General features: G+C 58.3%; 2 protein-coding genes across 14 annotated transcripts in view; both read left to right on the top strand.

Annotated features, from left to right (window-relative positions):
* The first annotated feature begins 1507 nt into the window (after nucleotides 1–1507).
* On the top strand, nucleotides 1508–13985 carry SH2D5 (SH2 domain containing 5). Of its 6 annotated transcripts, none has more exons than XM_053208411.1 (10): nucleotides 1508–1718; nucleotides 6345–6605; nucleotides 6952–7035; nucleotides 7522–7596; nucleotides 8567–8713; nucleotides 9974–10222; nucleotides 10390–10564; nucleotides 10928–11036; nucleotides 11535–11694; nucleotides 12364–13985. In XM_053208411.1, exons 2-10 carry the CDS (start codon nucleotides 6519–6521, stop codon nucleotides 12565–12567), a joined length of 1290 nt encoding a protein of 429 aa, XP_053064386.1. In that variant the 5' UTR covers nucleotides 1508–1718; nucleotides 6345–6518; the 3' UTR covers nucleotides 12568–13985. The 6 variants fall into 6 exon arrangements, with proteins under 6 accessions (XP_053064386.1, XP_053064382.1, XP_026916003.1 ...); XM_053208407.1 differs by lacking the exon at nucleotides 1508–1718 and adding an exon at nucleotides 1821–2082; XM_027060202.2 differs by lacking the exon at nucleotides 1508–1718 and adding an exon at nucleotides 2168–2251 and having other exon boundaries at nucleotides 6955–7035.
* A 2000-nt stretch (nucleotides 13986–15985) lies between these two features.
* The window catches only part of KIF17 (kinesin family member 17), a 46898-nt gene continuing 35216 nt past the window's right edge, over nucleotides 15986–27667 (top strand). For 5 of the 8 annotated variants that reach the window (XM_053208316.1, XM_053208313.1, XM_053208310.1 and 2 more), the window contains exons 1-3: nucleotides 15987–16265; nucleotides 22142–22288; nucleotides 23029–23130. In XM_053208316.1, coding sequence (XP_053064291.1) covers nucleotides 16035–16265; nucleotides 22142–22288; nucleotides 23029–23130 — 480 coding nt within the window. In that variant the 5' untranslated portion in view covers nucleotides 15987–16034. Of the gene's footprint in view, nucleotides 16266–21336; nucleotides 21697–22141; nucleotides 22289–23028; nucleotides 23131–27667 lie in introns of those variants that run through there. The other 3 variants (XR_008292684.1, XM_027060205.2, XM_053208321.1) reach the window with 3 other exon arrangements.

The raw sequence follows: 27667 nt of genomic DNA, 5'->3' as shown, positions 1-27667 counted from the left end.
AAGGCATTTGGTTTTGAAACATTGTATTCCTGGGGCGCTTGGGTAGCTCAGTGAGTTAAGCATCCGACTTCTGCTCAGGTCATGATCTTGTGGTTCACGGTGGGTGAGTTTGAGCCCCACCTCCGGCTCTGTGCTGACAGCTCAGAGCCTGGAGCCTGCTTGGGATTCTGTGTCTCTCTCTCTCTCTCTCTCTCTCTCTCTCTCTCTGCCCCTCTCCGGTTCACACACACACTCTCTCTCTCTCAAAAATAAAACATTAAATATATATATATTAAAAAAGAAAGAAAGAAACGTTGTATTCTTGAGGGTGAAGACCAATAAAAAAGGGATCTTTGGTGGTCAGGAGCCAATGTCACATACATATTTCACACATTATCTTTCCAGATTGTGGTGTTTTGTTGTAAATCGCAGCATCTCTGGGACCTAGCACAGTGCCGGCCACTGAGACCTTGACCCTCTGTCCCCTTATCCCGATAAAGGTTTAGAAAGCAGAATTCTCTTTCTGATTTACTTTTTTCACCATCTGAATTTAATTCCTTGGTCTTTTTTCATTTTGGCCTGAAACAAATTCCTGTCACTGTTTTAAAAAAGCGTATGCCTCAGAAGTAATTGTGTGCATCAGAAACTTGTGAGAGCCAGTAGTTAAGGCAACTGTGGCTTGTGTTGTTTTCTCTGAAGAGTCCAAGTAGGACTGCGAATCCAGTAATTGATTGGTAAGTCCTCTATTTAAAACTTACATGCCTTTTTTTTTTATTTAAGAAAGCTAGTAAGAATTAACCCTTTAGCTTTTGTCTAACACCAGCTGGTATTAATTATTGAGCATTTCACTTACTGTGGGTCAGGTACTGTGCCAAGCACTTTGCCCAGGAAACTCACGGGAATCCTCACGTCACTATGCATCAGCTGTTAGTAACGCTTGCAGATGAGGCACTCAGGATTACAGGGATTAAGGTGTTTGCCCAAGGTCCCACATCTGGTAAAACAACGTGCCCAAAGTTGGGCCAAGCCTCTAACCAATACGCCCCAAAGCTGCCTCTGGAAGGGCACGCGGATGTTCTGGGGAGACCAAGGGAATGCCCAGAACAGAGGTGGGGCTCAAACCAGCCTCCTCCTGGAACTCACCTGAGGCTCTCAGCCCCAGACCTTGTTTCTCTGCCTCCTCCGCCTCTGTCCCTTCCTGGGGTGCAGCCTCTGCTCTCCCACTGGACCTGAGCCCCGGTGCCCTTTTTTCTGAAGAGTAAGCACATAGACAATGTCTGGTGTTTCCTCTCTGCGGTGAAACTCACGTCTCTTACACCGAAGGCCGGGTTGAATTGGGTTTGCAATTTATTTTTTGGCACCTACAAGGTGCCTGGCCTGATGGGAACGAAAGTGCTTTCCAGTTCAGAGCTCTAGCTGACACTCTGGCTGGATTTGCTCACCCGAAGGACAGGGTCACGGCCCACGTACAGTGACCAAGGTTCACGCTGAACTGGGCCGACTCAACTGATCCTTCTAGGAAACCGGCCCGGCGGGAAAAGGATGAGGAAGAGGATACGCGATACCCCCTACCATCGGAGGGCGAGGGAGGAAGGGTGCGGCTAGCTGGGTTGCCTCGGCGGAGACCGGGTCCTCGGCGCGTTCACTCACTCTCCGAGACAGCAACCACTGAACGGAACAGGCTCTGTCCTGCGCACTGGGGATGGAAGCCCCTTCTCATCAGTGCCGCTTGCACTCTAGTAAGAGGAGTGGGGTGACCAGCAAGAGTTGCGACGGCTCTCCAGGGGTTAGGGGAGTCCCTGGTGATCTGGGAAGGCTTCCCAGAGGAGGAGCTGCTGGAGCCGCCGCTTGAAGAAGGAGGAGCTAGCTAGGGGGCAGAAAGGGGAGGTCTCTTCAAAGAGGGGAACCGCCGGCGAGGCCCTGAGCACTGAGGGTCCCCAGCCGGAGTAGCGACGCCCTCGGTGGGCAGAGATGACCCCTCAGGCCCTTTAAGGCGGAGCGCCGAGGCGCCGGGGCGAGAGCTGGCGGGGGCGGTGCCAGGGCCCCTCGCGGCCGCTGATTGGGCGGCGCGCTCGACCGGAGCCGCTCGGCGGGCGCCGATTGGTGAGTTAGCGCCGGGCGCCGCCGCCAGGTGATTCGGGTGCTGGTTCCCGCGGCCACGTGGGGGGCGCGCGGGCGGGGGGCGCCGCGGGGCGGGAGGCGGAGACGCGCAGGACGCGCGGGGGGTGCGGCGCGGAGCAGCGGCGACGGGGTTCGAGACGCGGAGGCCGCGGTGAGTGAGCGCAGGGGGGCCGGGCAGGGGCTGGGGCTGGGGGGGTCGGCGGGAGCGGGGTTCGGTCCCCGGCCGCAGAGGTGGGGAGGAGGTCTCGGCTGGGGAGGCGCATCCCGGCCGCTGCCCCGCATCACCGCCACCTCCACCGTCACCGTCCGTCACCTCTGCCGTCACCCCCGCCGTTCCTCCGCCGGCGTCCTGCCTCGCTCGCCCCTCGGTCGGTCCGGGGAGTTTCTCTGCCCCGGGCCGGGTACCGTCAGCCCAAAACCCTGGCCGCAGTCCCCAGGAATGACAGTAAGAGCGGGAAGAATGACCCGCGCTGGGCAGCGCTCTGTGCCTCGAGGGCGCTGGCCCCCTGCGTGCCTCCGGCCCCACTTAATCCTGAAAACAGCACTTTCCGCTCAATGTCGTCTGCTTGGAGCGGCCGTCCCCAACCACCCTGTATGAAATAGCACCCCCCGAACACCCACACCACGTATCCTCCCCACCTTACTGTTTTTCTCCAGATCACGTAAGTCCTCTGAAATGTTGCTATCTAGTACCCTCCCCCCCCGCCCCCCCAGGACAGGGACTGTTTTGTTCCTGGCAGGTAGTTGGCGCTTGAAATATTTTCAGGAGGAACAAACAACCCAGGAGACAGCTGCTATTATTATCCCCACTTTGCAGTTGAGGAAATGGAGGCTGGGAGGTTAAGTGGCTTGCCCAAGGTCATACCAGCCTCCTGAACCTCACAATCTGTGATGTTGATTTTGACCTCTGGCTGCTTGGTCCAGTCCCCTCCCACCCGGAGGCCAAGGGTAGGTGAGGGTGGCACAAGGAGTGTGCTGGGGCGTGCAGCCGAGCCAAAGATAGTGGAGGTGAGGCAGGTGACCGGAGGGGCTCTGGCAGCCCCAGACCATCTGGGCAGAGAGGCAGTCAGACAGAGAACGCAGCTGCTTTGCTGATTAAGATCAGCCCCTAGCGCCTGAGGTGCTCCGGGCAGCCGGATAGACTGGGACTCACCAAACTCGAATGTGACACCTTGCTTACTGGGGAGGGGAGTCTGAGGACACTGCCGTGGCCTAGGGGAAGAGCCCTCAGAGACCCAGACTTGCTTCCCAACCCCCCCCCCTTATGCTGTGTGACCTCTGGCAAGTGGCTTCACCCCTCTGAACTACCCTTTGCTAAGCCCAGACTCCAGGCTGAGCGGTCTCCCAGATGCTGTAAAGGTGGGCCCTGCCATGACTCAACTGAGCTGTGATGCGGTACAGTAGAGGGCTTCTGTCCTTGCCCCTCAACACAGATCAACCCATCCAGTGTCCTGTCTCTAAGCAGGGCCACCTGGAAAACCTCAGAGGAGCAAGAGAAGAGCCCCAGCCTCATTCCAAAGGTGTCCCCCTAGAAAGGTGCTGACCCAGCCAGTCTCCTGTGTAAAACCTTGGAAAAACAGTTGTGTTCCAAAGCGATGAGCGGGTGTTTGTGCCCAGAATGAGTAAGCAGGTCTGTTTCCCGGGGTTGGGGTGAGCCTGGTACCCTCACTGGTCCCTTGGGCAGCCCCCAACTCCAGGCTTGGGGCTGAAATGCACTGAGAGGGAGGTTTGGGAGGGAGGGAGAGGAAGAGACAAACTTCCAGTTTCCTGGGGAATGGGGGGGGGGGCGGGGGAGGATCCAGAGATGGTAGGTGGTGGGGCGCCCCCACCTCCACCATCCGGACAGTGGAGTGTCCCCAAGCAAGTTGCTGCTCTGGATCTGGAGGGAGGAGGCAGCTTGTAGCCCTAGACACCTTTGTCTCGGCATGTGTGAGAGCGAATGTGAGTGTGCCTGCGGACCCATGTGGCTCTTTGCTGTCTTACACCAAAGACTGAGGGGCTGTGTCAGCACAGGAAGGGTGGGAAATGTGCTCCTTATCTCTCCCTGCTCCCATCCCTCCTTTATCTCTTATTTTGTCCTCTCATCTCCATTCGCACTTCCATTGGCTACCCTTTATCTCCTCTTGTCTCCCTTTTGCCCCATTTGGTTTTTGGCCTTTGCCTCCTCTGTTTCCCACTGCCTGCGGGTCCAGGGCATCCCAGCCCATGATGTGATAATGAGGGCAAAAGGCGAGGTCACTGGAAGCCCCAGCTTTATACCTGGCATGGCGGCCACATAGCTTTTGTGCCAGTTACACATCTAATTTTGTTGTATTTAAACATCAAATGTTGGATAGGTGATGGACATGATGTGAAGAAAGGTCAGGATCACAAAGTGGGTGTGAGACCAGAAAAGCAGGAGGGGAGAGAGTACAGGAGGGAGGAACCAGGAAGGCATCAAGGGGAGCACGCAGCCTTTATTTCTGGCTCTTCTGGTGCTGGCGACTCACTGAAAGTAGAGTAGTAGGTTGCTCGCAGAATGTACTGGAAGGCTGCTGCTGCCCCCACCCTCGCTGAGCCTGGGGCTGAAGGTCTGGGCAGGCAGAGGTAGGGGCGGTTCCTGGGCTCTTGGCCTTGGGAGTGTCAGTTTCTAAGCACCTGCCTGAAGGTGGGTGGAGCCTAAGTGGGACACGCCCATTTCCTGCCGGGGCGGGGCCCTGATGCCACCTGCTTTCTCCTCCCTGGAGGAATCTTTGCTCCCAGGCAGGCCTCTCCTTCTGACTTGCTCTCCTAGACCGGGAGGTCTTCTAGTCCTTCAGTGTAAGGAGGGTGCTGGAAGTGGTCAGACCTCTCTGTCCTCCCAAGCTCCCTCCCGAACAGCAGACTTTGGGGTCCCCCATCCTCTCTGTACCTGTTCAGCGTCGCTCCCCGCCCAGATGGCATCATGCTGGGTGCCTGCTCCTCCATTCAGGTCTTGCCTCCTCACATTATCCCAGGTTTGGGGATGAGGAAATGGAGCCTCAGAGAGGTGGGGCAGCTTGCCCAGACTCACACAGCATCTGGACACAGGTCTCTCTGATCCTAAGTGCAGTGATTAGAAGTAGTCTGGGGAGACAGAGCCAGGCAGGATGGGGGAGGGAGGTGGGAGGGTCTGGGTTGGCCCCAGCAAAAACTAAGGGAGAGAGTCATTGGGGACCCAGGCAGAGGCAGTCAGCCGTTCTTTCTCGAGAAGCCTTGACTCCTCATTCACTGTGTACCAGCAATGGTCATGAGCTCTCGGGGGAGTGAGCACTCTCCTGGTCCTTGAAGACAGTCTAAGTAAGGGAGGTTTCCTTCTCTCCACTGGTGGCTCTGGGAGAGGGGCCCCAGGAAAGACCAAAACCTGGGCTGCATTGGGGGACAGGGCCCCCTGGGGGCTTCAGGCAGCGGCTGGAGTCTGGCTGGCCGAATGGGCCAGGGCCTGTGGAGTACATCCCCGCCTCTGCAGCTCCGGCCATCCAGCTCATGGGTCACTCCCATAGATCACAGAGCTCCTGCCTTGCAACTTGCTATAGCTCCCCGCTGCCCGCGGGGCACAGCCTGCATTCCTGTGGTGCGACATTCAAGGCCGATGCCGACCTGGCTCTGGTAAGGTCTGCCCATCCTGTGACTCTGCAGACTGTTCTGGCAGCTGTCATACCCCTCCTCTCAGGTGGTGTCTTCCCAGTGTGCCCCACCTGCTCCTGGCACTTTGTACGGGCTGGTTACAGGACCCTGGACAGGGCAGGCCCGGCCCAGAGCACGGAGATGTCTGTGTTTGACCCAGGGTGTGGCCTGCCACACCCCTACCTTTGGCTCTTTTCCCAAAGCTCACTCCTCAGTGAGGCCAACCCCTCACTTGCATATCATAGCCTCCTCTCTGCTTTATCATGGTCTGGCGTATGGCATATCTTTTTTTTTCTTAACTCTTCTAAAGTTTATTAGAGTGTGGGCACATGCATGAGTGGGTGCGGGGCAGAGAGAGAGGGACAGAGAGAGAGAATCCCATGCAGGCTCCGTGAGGTCAGTGCGGAGCTCGACTTGGGGCTTGAACCCACAAACTGTGAGATTATGACCTGGGCCGAAACCAAGAGTCAGACGGGCGAGCCACCAAGCCACCCAGGCACCCCTAGCAAATTCCTTCTCCTATTGATTAGTTCGCTGTCTTTCACACGAGAATGTGGGCTCCCCGAGGCAGGAGGGAGTCGGTCATTTTGTTCTGGGCTGTGTGTTCCCTGTGTCCCCAGTGCCCTGGATGCTGCCTGGCACACGGCAAGTGCTCCGGAAGGATTTGTGAGGTGCAGGAGATCCCTGGCCTCTGAGGGGAGCAGCGTGGCTCCGGTACGTGGGAACCGTCCCTTCTCCCCTGCCCTCTGCTGCCTCCTCCCCTGTGGAGCTCGAAGCTGGGCACCCTGGGGGCCATGCAGAAGGCCGGGGCAGGGGGCCGGAGAGCCTCTGACTGCGGCCCAGCCCCTCACCGGCCCAGGTGCATCACCAAGTTCGCCCAGGTGGGTGGGGCCGCCCCCACGGGGTGCGCTCTGGTGCGTGGTGGCTGAGTGGCGGGTCATGGGGAGTGGGGAGGAGCCATTTCTGTGTCTTCCCTCCCTGACCCGGGCTCCAGAATGTGTGTGTGCACAGGTGAGGAGACGGGGCCTCAGAGGGGCAAAGCCGCTCGGGCAAAGCCACCTGCTGGGAAGCGGGAGAGCCTACTAGGCCGGAGCACAGTGCTCTGTCAGTGTCCACAGCTTACCCCACAGAGCAGAGCGTGTGTTGGTAGGAGGGAGGGATTTGGAGGAGGGGATCAGGAGCCATGGAACTGCCTTGCCTCCCTCCCGCCCTCACCACACCCCCAAGCAGTATGTGGGTTCCTTCCCTGTGGACGACCTGGACCCCCAGGAGAGCGTGTGGCTGGTTCAACAACAGCTGTGGGCACTGAAGGTAGGGAGCTGGGGAGGGCACATCCCGGGCAGGGAATCACAGCCTTGGAATGTCAGGCTGGAATGGCCCCGAGACCATCTGATCCAACCCCCCAATCACAGATGGAGCAAATGAGGCCCTGGGAGGGGTGACACCAAAGCCATCTGAGAAGCGGGCCCAGTGAGGGCCATCCCCAGGCTCCTATAGCCGTGTCCCTTATGCCCGGGGACCCCTTCCCTTGGGCAGTCGTGACCTGTGTCCCATGGGTGGAAGCCATAGATGGGACATGTGGGGGATGGTCATAACACGGCCAGCTATGGCCCTCCTGGGGGTGGTCTGCCAGGAGCCATCCACGCTTCCCCAGCTCTTGAGGCATCCACCGCTCAGTCCCTTGGCAGCTGGGGAGGGGTTCGCTGACCAGCCTGTGGTGACTGATGCTGAGGCTGGGCGGGACAGGGCAGGGCCTGGGAGGTAATACCTGCGCCCATCCAACTCTCTCCTGCCTAGGATTGTCCCAGACGCCGGGCTGTCATCCTGAAATTCAGCCTTCAGGGCCTCAAGATCTACAGCGGGGAGGGTGAGGTAGGAGCCCGTGTGGGTGCAGGTGAGGACTGGACGGGACAAGTGTCCTGCTCAGAATGCACCTGGCCCTGCGCCACCCCTGGAGCCTCCCCACCACCCCAGCCTGCTCTGGGCCTTTGAACATTCTCTCTCTGAGGGCCCTGCCCTCTGGCAAGCTCTCCAGAATGTCCGGGGATTAACTCCTGGCCTGAGCGTCAGGACGGTCAGCCCCAGCTTTTTGCAGGTCCCCGGGCCTCTGTGTAAGCCTGTCCAGAGTTGGCCAGTGGGCTGTGGCCAGACTCAGACTGGAGGCCAGTTGGGAGCCCCTGCTCGGTCGCTGACCCTCCTCCCGGTGCAAGGCCAGTGTGTGTTGAACGCTCACCTCGTGCCAGACTGTGTAGCCCACAACCCCCGGGCCACTCTCCTAAGACTGTGGTGCAGATCGTGTCCCAGACGTGTGCATCACAGGGGCCCTGGGGTCAGGTCCTGTGCCATGTGCGTGAGGTCTCACTGACCCCCACCCACAACCCCATCAGAGGGAGGTACTGTCTCCCCTTAACAATTGTCACAAGGGCTCAGAGGGCTGTGCTTACCTGCCCACGGCACACAGAGTGGGGCAGAGCCAGGATTCAAACCTTGGTCACCTGACTCCAGAGACCAGGGGTGTGACCCCAGGGCCTGCTGCCACTGCCTTTCTCTGTGACCCTGCAGACCGTGAATACTTCGGCCCTCTCAGTTCCACAGCATGGGGGTGACGATCCCAACCAGCAGGTTGGCAGTGGGGAGTAAGGGGCCAAGCCCAGTGGCCATGTGAAGGACGAGGGTTCCCCGTTGAAGCAGGGTTTGGGCAGGCCTGGGAGGAGAGAAGAGCTCCTCCCCTGGGAGCTGGTGGACCCGAAGCTGGAGAGCAGGCCCGGGAGGCCAGCCGGCAGGTGTGTGGGGCCCACGGGCGGTGGGACTGATGGAGGCTGTCCCGCCCCCTCCTTCGCAGGTGCTCCTGATGGCTCATGCTCTGAGGCGCGTGCTCTACTCTACCTGGTGCCCAGCTGACTGCCAGTTTGCCTTCGTGGCCCGAAACCCCCAGAGCCCAGCCAGCAAGCTCTTCTGCCACCTCTTTGTAGGCAACCAGCCCGGAGAGGTATCTGGGGCCTGGGGCAGGCGGACCATCACTGAGGGTGGGGTTGGGGGGTGTGCTGTGCCTCAGCAGGGCCTCCAGGGGACCGAGGCCTCGGAGGGCTTAGTCAAGCTGGCCCGAGCCCCCTCCAGGCAGGCACTCCTTGTCACACCTGCTCCTTCTGTGGCTCTGCCCCACCGGGGACGCCACAAAAGCAAGTTAGCGGCCTCAGCATTCCCGGGGCCTGGAAGTGGGTGTCAGGACATGTGCTTAGAAATTGGATGGTCACACTGCCAGGCCTTTGCTCATGCTGTTCTCTCTGCCTGGAATCCCCTTCCCCTTCTGGCAAATTCCAACTTGCCCTTCAAGGCCAGTCCCTGTATCTGTGAAGCCCACCTGGAGTCCTCTAGACCACTCTTCCCTTCTGAGGTCTTGTGAATGAGCCACGCTGTAGCATTGGTCTGTCCCTGATGACAGACAAGGGAATTCTGTGAGAGCAGAAACTGGGTCCAGGTCAGGAACCGCTCTAGTGCTTGGCCCCTCGGAGCCAGAGGGTGAGCGGACAGATCCTGGAAGTCAAAGCTAGTGTGATGGCCGTGAACCACAGAGCCTTGACAGCCAAGTGTTTGGCAAGCGGAGGCTGGCTTGGCTCCATCCAGCAATGATTTGCCCCTCTGTCTCCAGCTCTGTGCTGGCTGCTGGAATGACAGGTGGCTGAGACACTGCCCTTGATCTTCCGGAGCTCACGGTTCCAATATGTTGGAGCTAGATAATGTGTGTGGTGGGTAGAATGTACTGGCCCCAGAGCAGTGGGCCCATGCTGGGGGCTTTCTGTGCTCCATTTCACTAAAGGAGCACAGGGAAGTGGAGATAAGGAAACTGAGGCACGGAAGTGCCATGCTCTGCCTAGAGTCACAGAGCAGCCCCTACATGACAGAGCCAGGATTGGATCCCAGGTTGTGTGACTGGAGGGCCTGGGCTCTTAGCCACTGCTCTAAGAGGGTACTGACACAGGGTGTACCTAGGGGATAGGAGTGCATTTAGCCTGTGTATTCCCAGCTCCGGGCATGATGTCTGGAACAAAACAGATGCCCAGTATTTGTTAAATGAATAAAGGAGGGTGGTAGGGGGGACTGCATGGTGGTGAAGTTTTGGGGGATAAGTAGGAGTTTTCCCAGGAAGAATGCGGAAGAGGATCCCGAGTCAAGGGGCTACCTGCACTGAGGCCTAAGGGGTTCCCCAGGAAACCTGCCCCAATTGAGTCAACCCCTTCCCCCTCCCTAGGTCCAGATCCTGCACCTGCTGCTCTGCCGTTCCTTCCAGCTTGCTTACCTCTTGCAGCACCCTGAGGAGCGGGCACAGCCTGAGCCCTGCCTGGCGTCTGCAGGAGACATGCCCCTGAAGCCACTGTCCAGCCCGGGGGGCCCCCCTGGCCTTGTACGGGAACCCTTCAGCCGGGATCAGCTTTCACAGAACGTTCATGCATTGGTCTCCTTCCGGCGGCTTCCTGCAGAGGGGCCTGTGGGCAGTGGGGTATGCAGCACCCCAGCCAGGGAGCGGGCAGTGGACAGGGGACCTGGGCGAGGGTTAGGGGGTCATAGGAGGGGAGTGCTGGACTTGAGTGGGAGGGGGCTTTGCCTGACCTGACGTGGCTGGGCCTGAGTCTGCCTGCCCGTTGTGGGCCCCTCTTGGTGCCCTAGAAGGAGCTGCCAGAGTCAGAAGGCCGTGGGGGCACCCGCCATGCCCGCCTGGGGAATCCCTACTGCTCACCCACACTGGTGCGCAAGAAGGCCATTCGCAGCAAGGTGATCCGCTCCGGGGCTTACCGAGGCTGCACCTATGAGACTCAGCTGCAGCTGTCAGCTCGGGAGGCCTGTGAGTTGCAAAGACCTCGCCTGCCCCAAGGTAGCAGGGGCGCAGGCCTGAGTGCGCCCTTGTGAATCAGAGAGGCTGGACCTGAGTGGCCCTTTCTGCAAGGCTGGGCCTGTGTGTGGTTATGTGCGTGTCCACGTGAGTTTGCATGTCGGTCTGCATGCTTGGGGGGCTTGCATAGGTGATGGTACAGCTGTGGGTGTGCTTCAGCTGGTGAGTGGGTATGCGTGGGGTCTGCCTTGTGCGGATGTGTCTTTGCTGGGGGAGTCTTGGTGAGGAGACCAGCGTCGGGGTGTGGGGTCTGTTGTGGTGGGGTGAGCGGGCTGGGCTCGGGCCTCTTCCTCTGACCCCGGCTGGTCTCCATAGTCCCTGCTGCGTGGGAAGCATGGCCCCGGGGGCCTGGTGGTCCCTCGTGCCTGGTGGAGAGTGAGGGCAGTCTGACGGAGAACATCTGGGCCTTTGCTGGCATCTCCAGGTAGGAGGGGCCTGGCCTGGCCGGATGCCCAGCCCCTGGGGTGGGCAGAGGAATGGATTGTGGGCTCCCTCAGGGCCCTGACATGTGCACATTTCTGTACAAGGGCAGAGCCATCCTGACCTTGGTGGCCTCAGGCCAAGGACTTCACCCTACTGGGCCTCAAGTGTGTCAAATGTAAAGTGGGAATAATAAGAGGACCTTCATCACAGGTCTGTGGAGAGGATCAAATGGGATAACTCAGGTCAAGCTGTCAGCACCTGGCCTGTCACAGGGCAGCGGCTTCCTAACCATCAGCTCTTCAAAACTCTCCCGGTTGGGCCTTGAAGCGGTCAGCAGCTAGGGACCCCTCAGAAGCCTCTTAGGATGGGAGTCTAAAAGCTTCCTTCTGTGGAGGGCCCACTACTCTGGGTCAAGCATGGTTTCCAGTTACGGCATTGCCCCGGGGAGCGACCTGAGGCCAGGGCTCCCGTCTTCAGCCTCTCCCTCCTGCCCTCCCAGGCCCAATGCCCTGGCCCTGCTGCGGAGAGACGTGCTTGGGGCCTTCCTGCTGTGGCCCGAGCCGGGCGCCAGTGGCCACTGGTGCCTGTCAGTGCGGACACAGTGCGGCGTGGTGCCCCACCAGGTCTTCCGGAACCACCTGGGCCGCTACTGCGTGGAGGTGAGTGTGGGGCAGCCTGCTCGGCCCCGCCAGCCCTCAGGCCCCACCCTTTCTAGCCGCGAAGCCCTCTCGCCTCATCACGGTGCCCCATTGGCTCTCTCTGGCCACACCCCTTTTTTAACTCTCCATCTTGACTGCTGGCCCCGCCCTCAGGCCCCGCTTGGCCCCACCTCTCTCTACCGCCCCGCCCTCAGGCCCCTCTCTCCTGAGTGGCCTTTTGGAAGAGACCTCCAGTGTAGAGGCTTGGGCCCGGTCATGTCTCCCATTCCTATAGGGATGCTGGCTTTTAAAAGTGGCTTTCCCACACAACCTAGCCCCATTTTTTTTTTTTTTTTTTTTTTTAGCAGAGCTGGAAACTGATGAGAGGGCAAGGGCTGGTCTAAGCTCACCCAGCCCCTGGGCTTCTAGGTCTGGAGTCTTGACCTGACCACAGGTTTCCAGGGACTGGGTGTATGCCCTTATCACCAGCTGGATGGCTCAGTCCTGTCCAGGCTGGCAAGAAAGAGAGGAGACGGTGTCTGGCTCTGCCGTGAGAGGGACAGTGACCTCTCTGGGCTTGAATTTCCTCCCTTCCGGAGTGGGGCAGGATCCCCTGTGAAGGGGTGGTTGGTGTCCAGAGCGGAGCCATGGGGAGACAGGGAGCTGGAGCTTCGGCCTTTTCCTCCTTAGCACCTGCCTGCCGAGTTCGCCAGCCTGGAGGCCCTGGTGGAGCACCATGCTGGGACAGGGCGAAGCTTCTTCTGCTCCCTCAACATGGGCCGCCTGAATCCTGGCTATGAGGAGCAGGACCGGGGGTCCGAGGGCAGACCCCCCCGGACACTGCGGCCCCTTGGCCATGCCAAGTCCGAGGCAGAGCTGCAGGGCCTGGGCTAGGAGGCTGGGCCCCATGCTCACTGGCCCCGCCTCACCCTGGCTCCTGGGCCTCAGCGGGCCGCCCTGCCCTCTGCCACCCCGCTGGTCACCAGTTCCATCCAGTCACTCTGCCCCTTGGACCAGTCTTCTGTCACTTCACTGCCTGTGGTGGGGGTGGGGAGCCCTGGCACTGGGGATTGCCCATGGCTTCTCATAGGACGTGACCGCTGAGACCGCAGGAGGGGCAGGTGGAGCTCCAGGCTTCTGTTAACTTGCTAGGTGACTTTGGATGCTTGTCTCTAGGCTTCACCTTACTCCTCGGAGGGGAGCCTTCTGAGGTGGGCAGGAAGGTGTGCTCACCAGGGACATGGCCTCCTAAGGCGGCCAGGCCTTGTGGCCCTGACTGGGAGTCTCCCAAGGGCACCTGACTGAGGTTGCCAGCCATGTAAGGGAGAGGTGTCTGGGGAGGCAGGAGCGAGTCCTCACTGTGGGCAAAGACCTGGGGGCAAGCCACCCTGTCCATGAGAGAAACAGGACTTGAGGAGCTAGTGGGCATGGCGTCTGGGCTGAGCTACACCCAGGCTGACAGAGAGAGCATGCCTGTTTCTCACATCATTTGAGATTAAGGCAGTCTCCCCTTGAGTGTTGAGAAATGAGGGTTAAGGGGGCATAGGATGGCAGAATGGACGAAGAGCCTTGCCCCCCAAGCCCAGGTGGACACCTGTGTGCAGAAGGGATGTGGACCAGCAGACAGGGCAAAGAATCTCTGTGTTGCTTAGAAAGGCTGGTTGGTCTCCACTCAAAACCACAGGGTTGTGATTCCTGCCTTCTGTGGAGGGATGCCCCATCTCACCCCTCCCCAACAACCCCAAGAACCACCAAGACACGCGCACACACACACACCCCGCACACGCTGGCTCGTTTCCTTTGTCCATTTGACTGGCAGGGGCCAGCAGTGAGCCGCAGGAGTACTGGGGTGACCGGGGCTCTATTCAACTTATTCTGGGCCATTCTGGGTCTAGCGGCTGCCTGGGAAGCCACCTGGTTTTGGTCCACTTCCCATAACGTGGCGCTGGCTGGCTCTGGTTGTCAGGGGCTACCTCACCAGCCCAAGCCCCCTGGGGCTGGGTCACAGTACAGCCATCCAAAGGTAGAACTGATGTGGACCCTGCTGGGGGGGGGGGGGGGGCGTTGGCCTCAGCAGGGAGTGGGAGTACAGAGAAATGATTCTGCTCTAAGGCAATAGCCCTGAAGTGACTGACAGATCCAGGTGCCCCCGCCCCCCTTTAGAAGCAAGCTTGACGGACAGACATGAATACCAAATTATTTAGGGAGCAAGTTTACTTCGTATGAACTTCTCTATTCCTGAGGCAGAGGCTTAGTCACGAATGTGGGGGCTGCCCTCCCCCATCTGGGAGTGGGATGTGACTGTTCAGTGCCTTGAAAATGACAGATTTCTGACTCCTGGAAGGGAGAGGGCGGCCCTCACGGAAGAGAAAAAAGGGAGGACCCTCGGAAAGTCAGGCCTGGTGTTCCCAGCTTACAATCCCCTGCCCAGGAAGTGGTCTTGTCAAAAGGGATAAAAGGGATGGGAGGAAGCTGTCCTTTGGGGGTTCTTTTCACTGGCACCACAGCACTGATTTTATGCTGAATGTGAGTGGGACTCATTATACAGCCATTTCCACCAGGGACTGCCACCAGAACCCACGGTCCCCTGGTCTCTAGTGGGAGGCGTGGTCTCACATTTCACCGGCAAGAAAAGGGGTTTGCTGATAGGGTGTTCAGGCTTGCAGCACCAGAGGCACACGTTTAAGAAGACCTGGTGACTGGCCCAGGCTTAGGACCAAGCTTAGCTCTACAAGAGATGGGGTTTGTTGCACAAATCATCCATGTGGACAAGGTATCAGGAATGTTCTCAAAGCACTTGAACATTCCTTTGCACAGCATTCATCACGTGGTATAAACAGCAAGTTTCTTGACCCCTGTGCGCAGATGCTTCAGTGTCTTAAATCCTAAGTCAGCTTTCTCTTTGTTCCAACCAGCACCACCTGGGTAGCCAGCTCTCCTTACTGTGTGGACTTGAAACAAATAAAATGCATTTCTTCGGATAGTCTAGTACAGACTTTTCCTTTGAAAGGCAAGGTCTCTGTCCAGTTTGCCTGTCTTGGTTTGCCAACCATACCTTCAGCTGGTGCTGAATGGTGAACCAGACAGAGATCTTGTCCTTCCCAGCAGGGGTGGGGTGGGGCGGGGGGAGTCGCTCAGGGTGTCCTGAAGGGATAGGGTAGGTAGCTTTATTCAAATCATGTCTCCAGTTAAAACCTTCAGTGGGTATATCCCACAGAAAAATGACAGCCCGTTATTCTGGCTGGAGGGACTTGTACAGAGCCAGCGGATATGGTCCTGGCACCCTCTCCAGCCAAAAGATTTTGTCTCTCAAAAATGGTTTTGTTTTGTGTGTTTTTAAAAATACTTTTTTATGCTTATTTTTGAGAGAGTGCGAGTGGGTTAGGGGCAGAGAGAGAGGGAGACACAGAATGCGAAGCAGGCTCCAGGCTCTGAGCTGTCAGCACAGAGTCTGACGCGGGGCTTGAATTCCCCAACCCTGAGATCATGACCAGAGCCGAAGTCCAGTGCTCAACGGACTGAGACACCCAGGCGCCCCTTTTTTTGTGTTTTTAAGCTGGGTCTTAGAAAAAACTAGGGCAGCATTAGAAGGAAGCTTTGCTCTGTCGGAGGCCGTAACAGGCTTTGGGCGGCCCTCTCCTGAGTCAGTAGAGGGATGTGGATAGAAGGCCGCAAGGTCCTTGTCCCCTTTCTCAGTAGGTCTCTAGCCCCCGCATAAGGCCCCGCCTCCTGTATCTCTCTCGAGGCGGAGTCAAGCCTGGCCTCCTTGCCCTAGCTGGGCAACCTCGGACAAGTTGCTTAACCTCTCTGAACTGGGCGGTGGGGATCAGAGGAGAGAGCGGACTTGAAGCCCTGGTAAGAAGCGGGCAGACGCTCCAGCAAAGCGGGCCGCCCGGACCCGCCTGCAGCTAGGAGACGCTCCTGCAACGAGGCGCCGCGAACGCGGGGATGTCTCGGGAGCCCGCGGCTGTGACGCCACGGGTGTTGCCCGGCAACCGCGAACGCCGCGGCGGAGCGCGTGCCAGCGGGCGGCCGGGGCGGCTCCGGGGCTCGGGTCCTGTGGCGGCGCCTGCAGCGCGGATCCCCCACTTCCCTCTCCCCGGGCCGGGCCTCAGGGACGGACGAACCCTGGCGCGGGAGGAGGCGGCGGCCCGGCTCCGGTCCTGCGACCCCCGCACCGCGCCCCTCCTTCTCTCAGGCTGCCCCCCGAGGAGTCCCGGCCCCCCGCCGCGGCCCCGCCCCTGCCGCGAGGCCCCGCCCCCGCGAGCGGCGCTGGCCCCGCCCCCCCGGCCCGGGCCGTCGAGCGTCCCAGCCGTGCGGCCCACGTCGCGCCGCGCCGGGGGGCGCCCAGCCGCAGCGCCATGGCCTCGGAGTCGGTGAAGGTGGTGGTGCGCTGCCGCCCCATGAATCAGCGGGAGCGGGAGCTGAACTGCCAGCCCGTGGTGACGGTGGACTCCGCGCGCGGCCAGTGCTTCATCCAGAACCCGGGCGCTGCCGACGAGCCCCCCAAGCAGTTCACCTTCGACGGCGCCTACCACATGGACCACTTCACCGAGCAGATCTACAACGAGATCGCCTACCCGCTGGTGGAGGTGAGGGCGCCCGGGAGGCCGCCTCCGAGGACCGGCCAGGCAGGGCTGGGGGCCGCCCCAGGGGTCCTGAGCGGATGGCACTGTACCCAGAGCTGGGCGGGAACTAGCTTCCGGAGGAGCGTGGGTGGGCACCAACAGGTTGGGCTGAAGTCTTTTGTCTAGGCAGGACACGGCTGGGACCCACCTCCAGCCCCCACGCCCGGGTCTCCACCGTCTGCAACGCCAAAGCTCGTCCTCACCTCCACCCCTTCCAGGCCCCTGCCCACAAGAGCTCCAGTCCCCAAGACCCTCCACCCCCCAGCCCTCCACCGTCATCTGAGAACTTGAGGCCTTCTCTCAATGCTCTAGCCGCTGCCACCTCCTCCTGCTCCCAGGCCATGGCCTCTGCTTCCTCCCCTCAGCATTCAGAATCCCCTGTCATCCTCCCTGAGTCAAGCCTGCGGGGGGGGCGGGGAGACCGCCGCTTCCCTCCTGCCTTAGTCTTGGAGGAATGGAACCCCATTACCTTTGGTCCGACCATTTTCTCCAGCAACAGTTTGTGACCCTTAATAGGGCTTTTGCTTTCCAGAGCACTCACACTAGGTAGCTGGCACATTTGGGACATGGGGAGACTGAGGCCCAGGGGAGGGAAACTTGCCCAGGCTCCCAGGGTTGGTTTCTAGCAGAGGAGTGGCTGAAACTCTGCCTCATGCCTTCTGGCCAAGGGCTCTTCCTTTCTACCAACGCCTCCCCACCTGTTCACTGCTCAGCGGATCACTAGTTTAAGTGAGATGTCACGGATTGTCCCACGAAAAATGGAAGTTTGGGAAATGCTGCGTCCGGCCTCCCTGGTGTGAAGCTTCACAAGGCACATTATGACACCTGAGCTCTGGGGAGTCTTGCAGCAAAGGAACTGGTTTGACTTACTGAACCCAGCGTTTCCCAAATGCATTTTAGGACCCTTTTTGCTTTCACTGGCAGGCCAGGCACCATCCTCCAGAGCACCTCCTTTGGTGGCCCCATCTCTTCTGTGAAGGCTCAGTCAAAGCCCTTGGCAGGGTTGAAGAACTCCCCGGTGGTCAGGGCCTGATGGAGGTGATGCCCCGGGGGACGAGGGCAGCTCTCCCCAGGTTGCGTTCCCAAACTCTGGGATGGCCAGGCTGTCCTGCTGTCCTGTACTCCCAGGCTAGAAGGGACCTGAGGGGTTGTCTGGTCCACCCCACCTCCCCACTGGGCCCCTGAATGACCAGCCAGTGGCAAGAGCTCACTCTTCCCCAAACAGCCCCTTTCCCCTTTGCCACTTGGCTCCTAGAAGACCATTCTGCACGGTGAGCCAGAGCCAGCTTCCCTGAAGCTTTCAGCCACCTGCCCTGGCTCCGTTCCTGAGGCCCACTACCACCTCTGCTCCCTTGTCCAAGATTGGCCCCTTAGAGATCTGAGGAGTCCAAGATTGAGTCCTTCTTGGCCTTGCTCATGGGTCCCTGCCTCATCTTGGAAGTAATCCCCTGAGGAAGCCCCTCTTGTCAGGGTCCCCAGGAAGCCCCAGCCTGGAGTGAGGGATGCTAAGGACACAGTGGCTCTATCAGATTTCTCCTGTAGCTCTCCCTACTGTCCTGAGTTCCCCCACTACTTGGGATTCTCTGCCAGGACCTGCCTCTGGACATCACGCAGAGCTTCAGGCTCAACACGACATACATTCATTTTCATTCATCCATCCATTCAGCTGGCAAATAGCATCTCCATGCCAGGCTCATCCTTGGTTTGGGGAGCATAGCCCTAAAGAAGACCTGGGCTCTGCCCTCAGTGAGGCCACGGTCAGGGAAAGGAACAGCTAAGCTAATAGCTACGGTCCAAGGGGATGAGTGGGAGGAGAAGCCTGGGGGACTTTGGCAACATAGAGAACCTGGGCTTGGAGGGCATGGGAAAGGAGGGGGAAGGTTGGGAGGGCTTCCTGGAAGTGGTGAGATCTAAATTGAGACCTGAAGGATGAGAAGAGTAGGTCAGGCAAGAAGGTGGTGGAAAGGGCCTTCCAGGTGGAGCCCAGCATTTGATTCTCACAAGACTCTGGATGCATGTGGAGCTGGTGTCCTCATTCCTGGTGGGGAAACTGAGGCTGGGAGTATCACAGAATGAGTTTTTTTTTTTTAAGTTTTTAAAATTTATTTTGAGAGAGAGAACGAGTATGGGGGGAGAGGCAGAGAGAGAGAGGGAGAGAATCCCAAGCAGGCTCCACTCTGTCAACTTGGAGCCTAACTCAGAGCTTGATCTCATGAACTGTGAGATCGTGACCTGAGCCAAGATCAAGAGTCAGATGCTTAACCTACTGGACCACCCAGGCTCCCCAAGGGGCTGTTTTGATACCCACACGGTACCTGGTCCCCGTGCTGCATTTTGCTGCCTTCCATTAAATGAGCAGTGGGCACAGCAGAGGCAAAGCCCAGCTCAGGGGGCTCTGAGCCGGGAGCACTGCACCATTAGGGGCTGTGTACTGTGTGCCCCGCGGGGCTCTGACCCAGGTCCCGAGCTCTCTCAGGGCTTCTGTTACCTCCACGGGGCCTCCTGCCCAGGCCCTGGCCTTTGGGTCCTATTGCACAGCCTTCCTGTTCTCTTCTTTCCTGCTTCTCCTGCACTTAAATCTAGTCCCTATTCCTGATCTTCTCTGTCACTGGGTGACCTCTTTGGCTCTCCTGGGTGCTGTCCACCCCAGACCCACCCCTTCTGCCCATTCACATTCTCGCCGGAGCTACTCCCCTCCACGTGTGTCTGGCCCGCTGCCTGGTCTGTGGGCTCTTTCCCAGCCGGTGGCTTTGCCATCTGCCCCTTCTTCCCACTTAACACCCATGGCCTTTGAGTCACCTCTAATGAGCCGCCCCCAACCCACCCACAGGCCAGGTACCACGGCTTCTACCACGCCCAGACGTCAATACAGTAAAAGCCATAGCATTCAGTCCCTCGATGGGACATTCAGCAGTGTTTTGGGGAAGGGGTGGAAGGGGAACATGAGGCAACTTAGGACAGACTTTTTTTTATTTCAATTGCAACAGTTCTGTGTTTAATGTGACGTAGGAAAAATACTTAGCGCATCCAGCCTGTAATGCAGTTTCATAGGGATTCTTGTTGAGCATGTGAGCAAGTGAGAAGGAGTCAGTTAGCAGTGGGTTTCCTGAGAGTCAACTTGTAAGTAGCAGAACAGGGTGACGTGCAGAAGCCTGGGTGGAAGGACAGAGCGGCCGACATGCAGGACCCGTTCTCAGTGCAAGCCCATCCCTTGTGGATCTGGAGGTAACCCTAGATGGGTGAAACCTTTTTGAAATCTTATGTTTTGCCTTAAAAATGTATGTAAAATTGTTTTCTTTTAATTCTTTTATTGTTTATCTTTGAGAGAGACAGAGCGCAAGCCAGGGAGGGGCAGAGAGAGAGGGAGACACGGAATCCGAAGCAGCCTCCAGGCTTTGAGCTGTCAGCACAGGGCCGACACGGGGCTCAAACCCACAAACCGCGAACCGTGAGATCGTGACCTGAGCTGAAGTCGGACACTTAACTGACTGAGCCACCCAGGCGCCCCTGAAATTGTTTTCTACTTCGCTCCAGAACAGTGCTGTTCTATAGACCTCCTGCAGTGGTGGAAATATTCTGTTTCCAGGCTGTCCAAGTAGGTACCGCTGGCCGTATGTGGCAAGTAAGCACTTGAAATGAGGCTACTGCTACTGAGGAAACTGAATTTTACTTTTGTTTAAAGTCCAGTTAAATTTAACTAACTCAGTGGCTAATGGCCCCCACATTGGACAGCACTCTTGAGCAATGATTTCTAAAACACACATAATGTGGGCCACATACATCATTTGAGTTTTCCAGTAGCCACATTTTTTTTTAACAACATTTATTTATTTTTGGGACAGAGAGAGACAGAGCATGAACGGGGGAGGGGCAGAGAGAGAGGGAGACACAGAATCGGAAACAGGCTCCAGGCTCTGAGCCGTCAGCCCAGAGCCGGACGCGGGGCTCGAACCCACGGACCGTGAGATCGTGACCTGAGCCGAAGTCGGCCGCTTAACCGACTGCGCCACCCAGGCGCCCCTTCTTTTACTTTTTAAAATGTGGCTACTAGGGGCGCCTGGGTGGCGCAGTCGGTTAGGCGTCCGACTCTTGATTTCGGCTCAAGTCATGATCCCAGGGTCGCGGGAACGAGCCCTGTGGCAGGCTCTGCGTTGAGTGTGGAGCCTGCTTGGGACTCTCTCTCCCTGTCTCTCTGCCCCTCCTCTGCTCAAGCTTGTGCACTCGCTCGCTCTCTGTCTCTCTCAAAATAAAAAAATAAGTAAAAGTAAAAAGTGAAAGGAAACAAATGAAGCTAGTTTTAATAAGAGATTTTTATTGAACCCAGTATATCCGGAACATTACTTCAAGAAAACATACTGGTAACGTGTGGTCATTCTTTGATATCAGTGAGAGATAGTTGACATTCTTCCGTCATGCCAAGTCTTTGAAATCAGATGTGTGTCTTACTTCGTATCATGTTGCGGATGCTAAAGTGTCAACAGTTCAAACGAAATGGAACAAAAAATAAGGTTCTGTTTAATGGAAAAATATTTTATATTGCTTCTGTGAAATGTAAATTAACTGAAATCAAATCAAATAAATTCAGTTCCTCAGTCGCACTGGGCCCATTGCTAGTGCGGCTGGTGGCCACCCTTCTGGACAGCGAAGCGATATATGTTTTTGTGTAGAATATCTTCCCCGGGCTTGGGTGACGCTGATACTCTGGGCCCCGCACCATGTGGACCCTGCATGTGTCCCCAGCTCTGAGGAGCCCAGCGGTGGCTCCTGGCCGGGCGGTGGGTCTGCCATTGCCTCTCCCCCACCACAGGGGGCTGGTCCCTGTGTGCAGCCCCCTGGAGCTCTGCGGAGGTGCAGGATCCCACACAGTGGTCAGGGTTTCCTTGGACAGACGAAAGGGGCTCATCCGGTTCCGCCCAGAAGAATGAGGCCTGGCCGTCAGAGAAGCTGTGAATCATGATTTCTGGTTCCTTCAGCAGCAGTCCCTGGGGATCCCGAGCCCCACGTTGGCCCACAGGATGGGTCTTTGCGGGTCACTGGGTGTGGATGCCAGGTGGGCCCTTGGGGCCTGGGAGCAGCTCTCTGGGCCCACGTTCTGACACAGAATTCCCCTGCCCCGTGCTGAGTTCTAGAATCGGTGACCTCATGAGCTCTGTGAGGGCAGGGACTGGGGTTCCGCCTTGATCACCGCCGCCGTGTCCCCAGCCGGAGCGCCGTGGAATGAACAGACGCGTCAGTGAGTGAAGACCGATTTCAGGGTTGCCGCCGCTTTGCTTCCTTTCTTCCGTCCCCCTCGCCCCAGCTCCACCTGCTCTCAGACTCTGACCTCTCCGCACCCCCTCAGCCTGGAATGCCTTCCTCTTCCTCCGCTTGCCTGGTGTGAGGGTCGCTTGTACAGGTCCGTCTCTGCCACGTTTCAGGCAGACATTCAGTGAGCGCCCCTGTACGCGAGCCCTCCGTGTGCCAGTGCAGGAAATAGTTCGCGTGTGAACCTCACTACAGGCTTAGAAGGAGGTGCTGTTCTGATCCTGAGGGGGGACCTGAGGCTCAGTTTGCCTGGGTAAGACCAGCTCCCCCGGCACAGTCAGGAAAAGGGTGAGGCCAGATTTGAACCCCTGAAAGAGAGGCCAGGCTCCATCGCACAAGCCCTTAACTCCACACACCGACAGTGTCCCCCACCAGGAGGTGGACCCCTAGAGGACAGAACTGTGACTTACTTATCTCTGTACCGCACGGCCAGCCCAGTGCCATCCTGGGAGGGGCCCTGAGTCTGTGAGTTAGGAGACGGCCGAGTCCAGCTGGGCTCGGCCGGCTGAGCACCGGGCTTTGGTTCTCCCACGCAGGGTGTCACTGAGGGCTACAATGGCACCATCTTCGCCTATGGCCAGACGGGCAGCGGGAAGTCCTTCACCATGCAGGGCCTGCCGGACCCATCCTCGCAGAGAGGCATCATCCCCAGGGCCTTCGAGCACATTTTTGAGAGCGTCCAGGTATGGGCCTCCTGGAGGGAAGGGGCAGGTCTGGGGGCTCTTGAGACATTACCGTGAATGGACCGGGAGGACTTCAGAGCCTGCCGGGACTCGACACAGGTAGGCGGAGGCAGGCTGTGGTTTCTGGAAAGGGGATGGGAGAAGAACTTCACGCTGAGAAAATTCTACGTGCCAGGGCCGTGGTTTCCTCCTGCCATTTCTGGATCGTAATGTATCATTTGATCCAGAGCACTCGTCCGAGAAGCCGTTGTAACCATCAGAGCCTCCCTTTTTATTCGGCAGTTGCTACCGACCAAGCCTTGTGCAAAGCCCTTTGCATAATTATCTCAGGGAACCCCCACCCTGGCCCAGGAGATCACTATCATCCCATCGTCGAGATAGGGAAGCCCAGACGTGTAGCCCCTATGTGCTGGGCCAAGACCGCTTATCCCAGTGTCCAGGCTGCAGGGAAGAATTGCCCTGGTGGCCTCTCATGGCTGTGAGCAGAGATTCCTGCATCTGGGAAATGGCAGAGCAGGGACTGCACCCCTAGTTGGCTGTAGAGGGATCAGACCGTGGCCAGTGCTTGGTCCTGACCTGTGGCCCTGCCAGGCAGGGTAGGGGGCTCCCCTCCCCTTGACATCGCCTCTCCTGCCACGAGGTGCTTTCGAGATGTCCTGGCTGCAGAGGGCTTAGGTTGCAGGGGCAGGGCTGGCAGCAAGTGATCAGGCATCTTTGCTGTCCCTGTCCACTCCCCGCAGTGTGCAGAGAATACCAAGTTCCTGGTCCGGGCCTCCTACCTGGAGATCTACAATGAAGATGTCCGTGACCTGCTGGGGGCCGAGAGCAAGCAGAAACTGGAGGTGGGTGCAGATGCGGCTTGGGCGGGGAGGGGCTGGTGGAGGGGGGAGGCTGGCGTCAGGCCGTGCTCCCTCAGAAATACAGGGGAGGTGTTCTGAGGGCACAGGCGCCGGTTCGGACTAGAGCAGGGACTTTTGGACTTGAATTTTGGAGGAATCTCTGAATCCATGTTGTAGGGGAGTGGCTAATGGGCCTACCCCCGACCACACATGGCGGGGGCTGCACCTCACCTGGGAGAATCCCACCTGTGTCTGGTGAAATAGATGAAGTCTTTGTGATAGATTTCATTTGGAAAACTGAGTTCCACTTCTGAAAAAATTACTGTGAAAATCTGTAAGTGCCCTTCAAGCTAAAAAACCCAACATAATGATCATCATTTATTGAGCACTGTTCACTGACTGCTTTGTGCACGTGATCTTATGTAATAGTCACAGTCATCTTGTCAGCTAGCTGTTATTATCCCCAATCTGCCAGTGTGGGAAGGGACGCTTAGCTTAGTTAGCTTTCCCAAGTTTGTGGCCCAAGCTGGATCTGAACCTAGGTCTGTCTGACTTCAAGGTCCTGAATCTCAAACATCCCATTTCACGGCTGTTGGTGGCCTGAGATTCTGGGACTCTGTTCCCTTTCGAGAGGGTTCTGGTGTGGGGGCACCCCAGGACCCGAGACATGACCTTATAAAGTAGTTGTGGGGATTGAAGAGGGTGGTGAGGACAAGCTGCTCACAGGGCGCAGGAGCACGGAAGGCCGTCAACGGGTGAGTGCTTTCATGCCATCGGGATTCCAGGAAATGCGACCCGGGGCTCTGCAAAGGGGAGCCCTCTAAGGAGTCAAGGACCACCCGCAACAGAAGAACCCGGGGCTGGCTCAGTTGGTCACTGAGAATCACACACGTTTTGTGGCTTTCCCCCTCTTCTAGAAGGCTGGAGTCAGAAGGAAAGAGCATCATTTCCCAGCAAGGTGCAGCAGCATTAGATGCTTTGAGAGGAGGTCTATAAAGAATGGCAGAACTTGGCTGACCCTTTGGGGAGCTCAGCGAGGTCAGGTGACCTACCAGGACTGAACAGCCAGTTGGTGACAAGGCTGGACCCAGGTCTAGGCCCAGATCTAGGCCTTGGTCTGAGGCCTTGGTCGTGTGTCCTATCTGGGGCTCTTTAAATGCTGGGTAGGCAGGTCAGGTCCAAGGAGGAGAGGCCCACTGGGGGAGGCTGAGCCAGTTCTGTGGCCAGAATGCTCCTGGCTGCCCCTTATCTGACCAGGCAACCAGTGGACATCCCAGGGGGCCCACGACCTGCATTGGGAGTGAGCTCACCTCCTTCAGTGTCAGAATGCCCCGGCTGAGAGAGCCTAGGTTGCCGGGGAGATTCCATTTATGGGTAAAACCAGTCTGAGGGAGACAAGGTGATTTGCCTGAGGCTAGGAAGCCAGAGTCAGGGTTGGACCTTTTGGGTGACAAAGTGCTGAAGTCTTCCCAGGGCATGCGCCTGGACAGCTACGGGACGGGGGTAGGGGTGGGAGAGGCAGAACCAGGTGCTGCGATGTCTCCCACAGCCCTCCTGCCCCACGTGACCTCTAGATCGGACAGGACGTCAGAATCACCTGGTTCCCCCCACCCCTTCCCCATGTGGGGGCCGGGCTGTTTCCCCATTCAACTTCGGCCTCCTGCTTGCCCCCTGACCGCCCCCCACTTGCCCTGGGCTCATCTGGGGTGGGGGGAGGTTGTGAGTTCCCTTCTGACCAGCGACCACTCTGTGATCCAAGTGAACAAGTCAGACATCAGAGAGTAGCAGTCTTGAAAAATTTGTTTGTCCCAGCCGTATGGTGGAAAAATCCTTAAAAGTTTGATCTGGGAAGACCCATAGAGAGCTTCTAGTCAGGCCTTTCCTGGTACAGATGAGGACAGTGCGTCCCAGGGAGGGGAAGGGACTTGACCAAGGCCACACAGCTAATCACTAGTAACGGCATTGGTACCAGAACTTGTGAGGGGCTTTCCCCGAGTATTTTGGGGGGTCAGCAATCTGGAAAACCTCTAGGGCAGTAAGAAGCCAGTAGTGGAGTTCTAGTCAAGGGAGGCACATCCACCGAGTGATTCATTCATTCAGCGAAGACGGGAAAACCTCCTGGTGCCAGCTGCCAGGCCACATGCTACAGCGGGTCCACAGGGGTGTGACCTCCCTTCCTTCCAGTCCCCATCCTGACTGGGACCTGGCCTGGCCCCTCCTTCTCAGCTCCTGACCAACACAGCGGTGCTTGGCCTTTCTATGCCGGAACCTCCAGCCGCCCACCTGGAGTCTTTCTACTGTCTTCTCTATCCTGGAGCTGGAGCGCCTGAGTCACAGCTCAGCCCCCGACAGGGGAATGGGGAGAGGAGGGAGGCACAGGGCATCGCTCCCATGTGTCAGAGTCAAAAGGCCAACCTGGGGATCAGGGTCCCCTGCCAACCTGCGCTGGGACACCAGGGGGCCCTCCTCCCCTCCTCCAACACTGCAGACCCTACAATGGCCTCGGTTACCCAGTCCCTGAGGGCTGGCAGCCATGCTCTTGCCCCATCTGGGCCCCACGCCTCAGGCTTGGTGAGTCAGGCTGCCCGGGGTGGGGGGCAGGGGCCGCCAGTGACAGCTGCACTCTGAGACGCTCCCCACAGGGGCACTGGGGGGTGTGGAGTCGCCGCCTCCTGGAGAAGGTGCTGAAGGTGCTCCTGTCAACCTCAGAACAGCCTTAGGAGGAGAGCTGTGCTGTCCTGATCCTTTGTTGCAGAGGAGGAAACTGAGGTTCCACATACCTAGTAAGACCAGCCCCTGGGCACACAAGTCAGGAAAGGGTGAGACTGCTTTTGATTCCAGGAGGCCAGGCCCCACAGCACAAGCTCTGAGCCCCAGGGCCTGAGAGTTTTGGTAATTAGAGGTTAGATCAGCCAGGGCGAGGAGGGATTTGGGGGAGCAGTTTCTCTCCCTCCGTCCCGACCCCCACTGCCCATACTAGGCAGGGGAGTGAGGCCTCAGCGCCTCTCAGTGCACTGGGGAGCAGTCTCAGGAGCCCCTCCTCCGTGCTGGTGGTATCCCAGCCGTTGCCATGGTGACCAGGCTCAGGGCGGTGTGGCAGGGAGGAGTAGTTCCCCGGGCACTCAGAGCCTCCCTGGAAGAGCAGGGCTGAGGCCGAGGGGAGGCAAGACTGTGGGGGATCTCGAGGTGGGGGAGCAAGCTTTCCAGGGCCTGAAAATAGGGCCGCGGCACCTTGACACGAGGGCTTGCCCCACCCCTGCACCCATCCCCCACCCCCCCCCCCCCACTCCTCTTACCTGCTCCTGGGAGACCGCCCCCACCCGCCCCCACCCTCCTGGTGCTGTGCTGGCGGGCTCCCCTCCACAGACCCACCTCCATCCTTTTCCGAGTCCTCATAAAGGTCTTGCAGAAGTAGGATTCGGTATCATTTGGCAGATGAGGAAACGGAGGCAGAGAGAGGCGAATTGACTTCTCCAGCCAGCCAGTAGCAGGGTCAGGTCTCTACCCCAGGTCTGCCCGACCAAGGAGCAGGCTGCTTCTCCCGGGGGCCAGGAGCGGCCACTCGGCCAGCGGGCCTGCCGTGTGCAGGCAGCTTCGGGGTCCTGGGAGCAGGTGGCCGTCCATGCCCGTGTGTCCTTGCGACGGTACTGTGAGACGCTGGGGCGGCAGTTCTGGCCGGCTTCAAGCCACCCTCCGCAGGGTCTCCTGCTTCTGTCCTTGGTGCTCCGTCCTCACCCCCAGCCTCTAGGTCAAGGTCATCATTTCAAGCTTCAGTTACCGCAGGACGCTGCAGCCTCTCTCCATAGACTGCCTCTAGAATCTTCTTTTGCCTGTGACCCCACTACTGCCCTGGCGCTAACAGCTGTGTGATCTTCAACAAATCACTTAACAATTCTGTGCCTCAGTTGTGTTTCCGATCCGTGAAGCCCGGTCCTTCATTCTGGGTCTGGCTGTTTCTCCACACGTAAGCAGATAGGGCAGGCCTGTGTGCCCCCAAGCCCCCACGCAGCAGGGGCCTGACCGCCCACCCCGGGGACCGTGAAGCTGGAGCCCAGCACCTGAGCCTCCGTGGCTCAGACCAGCAGACAGATGACTCTGCTCTTTGCCAGACTAGTTTTATTTCCTCACACTTGACAAATGTTTCATCTCACAGCTCTGTGTCAGCAACAGAATAACTTGGCTGCCTGGAGAGGAAGCAGGGAGCAATCAGATAAATTAATTTACTCCCTGCCATCACGCTGAGGGCTGGGGGCCCGCTTGAGCCATGGGCCAGTGGGAGTTCTTGGCAGCAAACGGCCCCTCCCCGGCCATGATCCAAGGTCTGGAAACGTTCCCGTGTCCTCGGAGCCACAGCAGAGAGGCGATCAGAAGACGTGTTGACAGGGCACAAGAGAAGATTTCAGAGCCCTTGGGTGATGACAGGGTCAGTCCCTGGGAGCTGAAGCTCCCAGTCTGGAAACCTCCTTCATAATAATAGCACTAAAGCAGCAGTGAGGCCGGCTGCTGGTATTTACGGAGCACTTGCCATGTGCCGGGCACT

This window comes from Acinonyx jubatus, chromosome C1 (genome assembly GCF_027475565.1).
Source record: "Acinonyx jubatus isolate Ajub_Pintada_27869175 chromosome C1, VMU_Ajub_asm_v1.0, whole genome shotgun sequence".
Classification (NCBI taxonomy): Eukaryota; Metazoa; Chordata; class Mammalia; order Carnivora; family Felidae; genus Acinonyx; species Acinonyx jubatus.
Note: the sequence above shows the minus strand (reverse complement) of the source record. Positions and strands in the feature narration are given on the sequence as shown.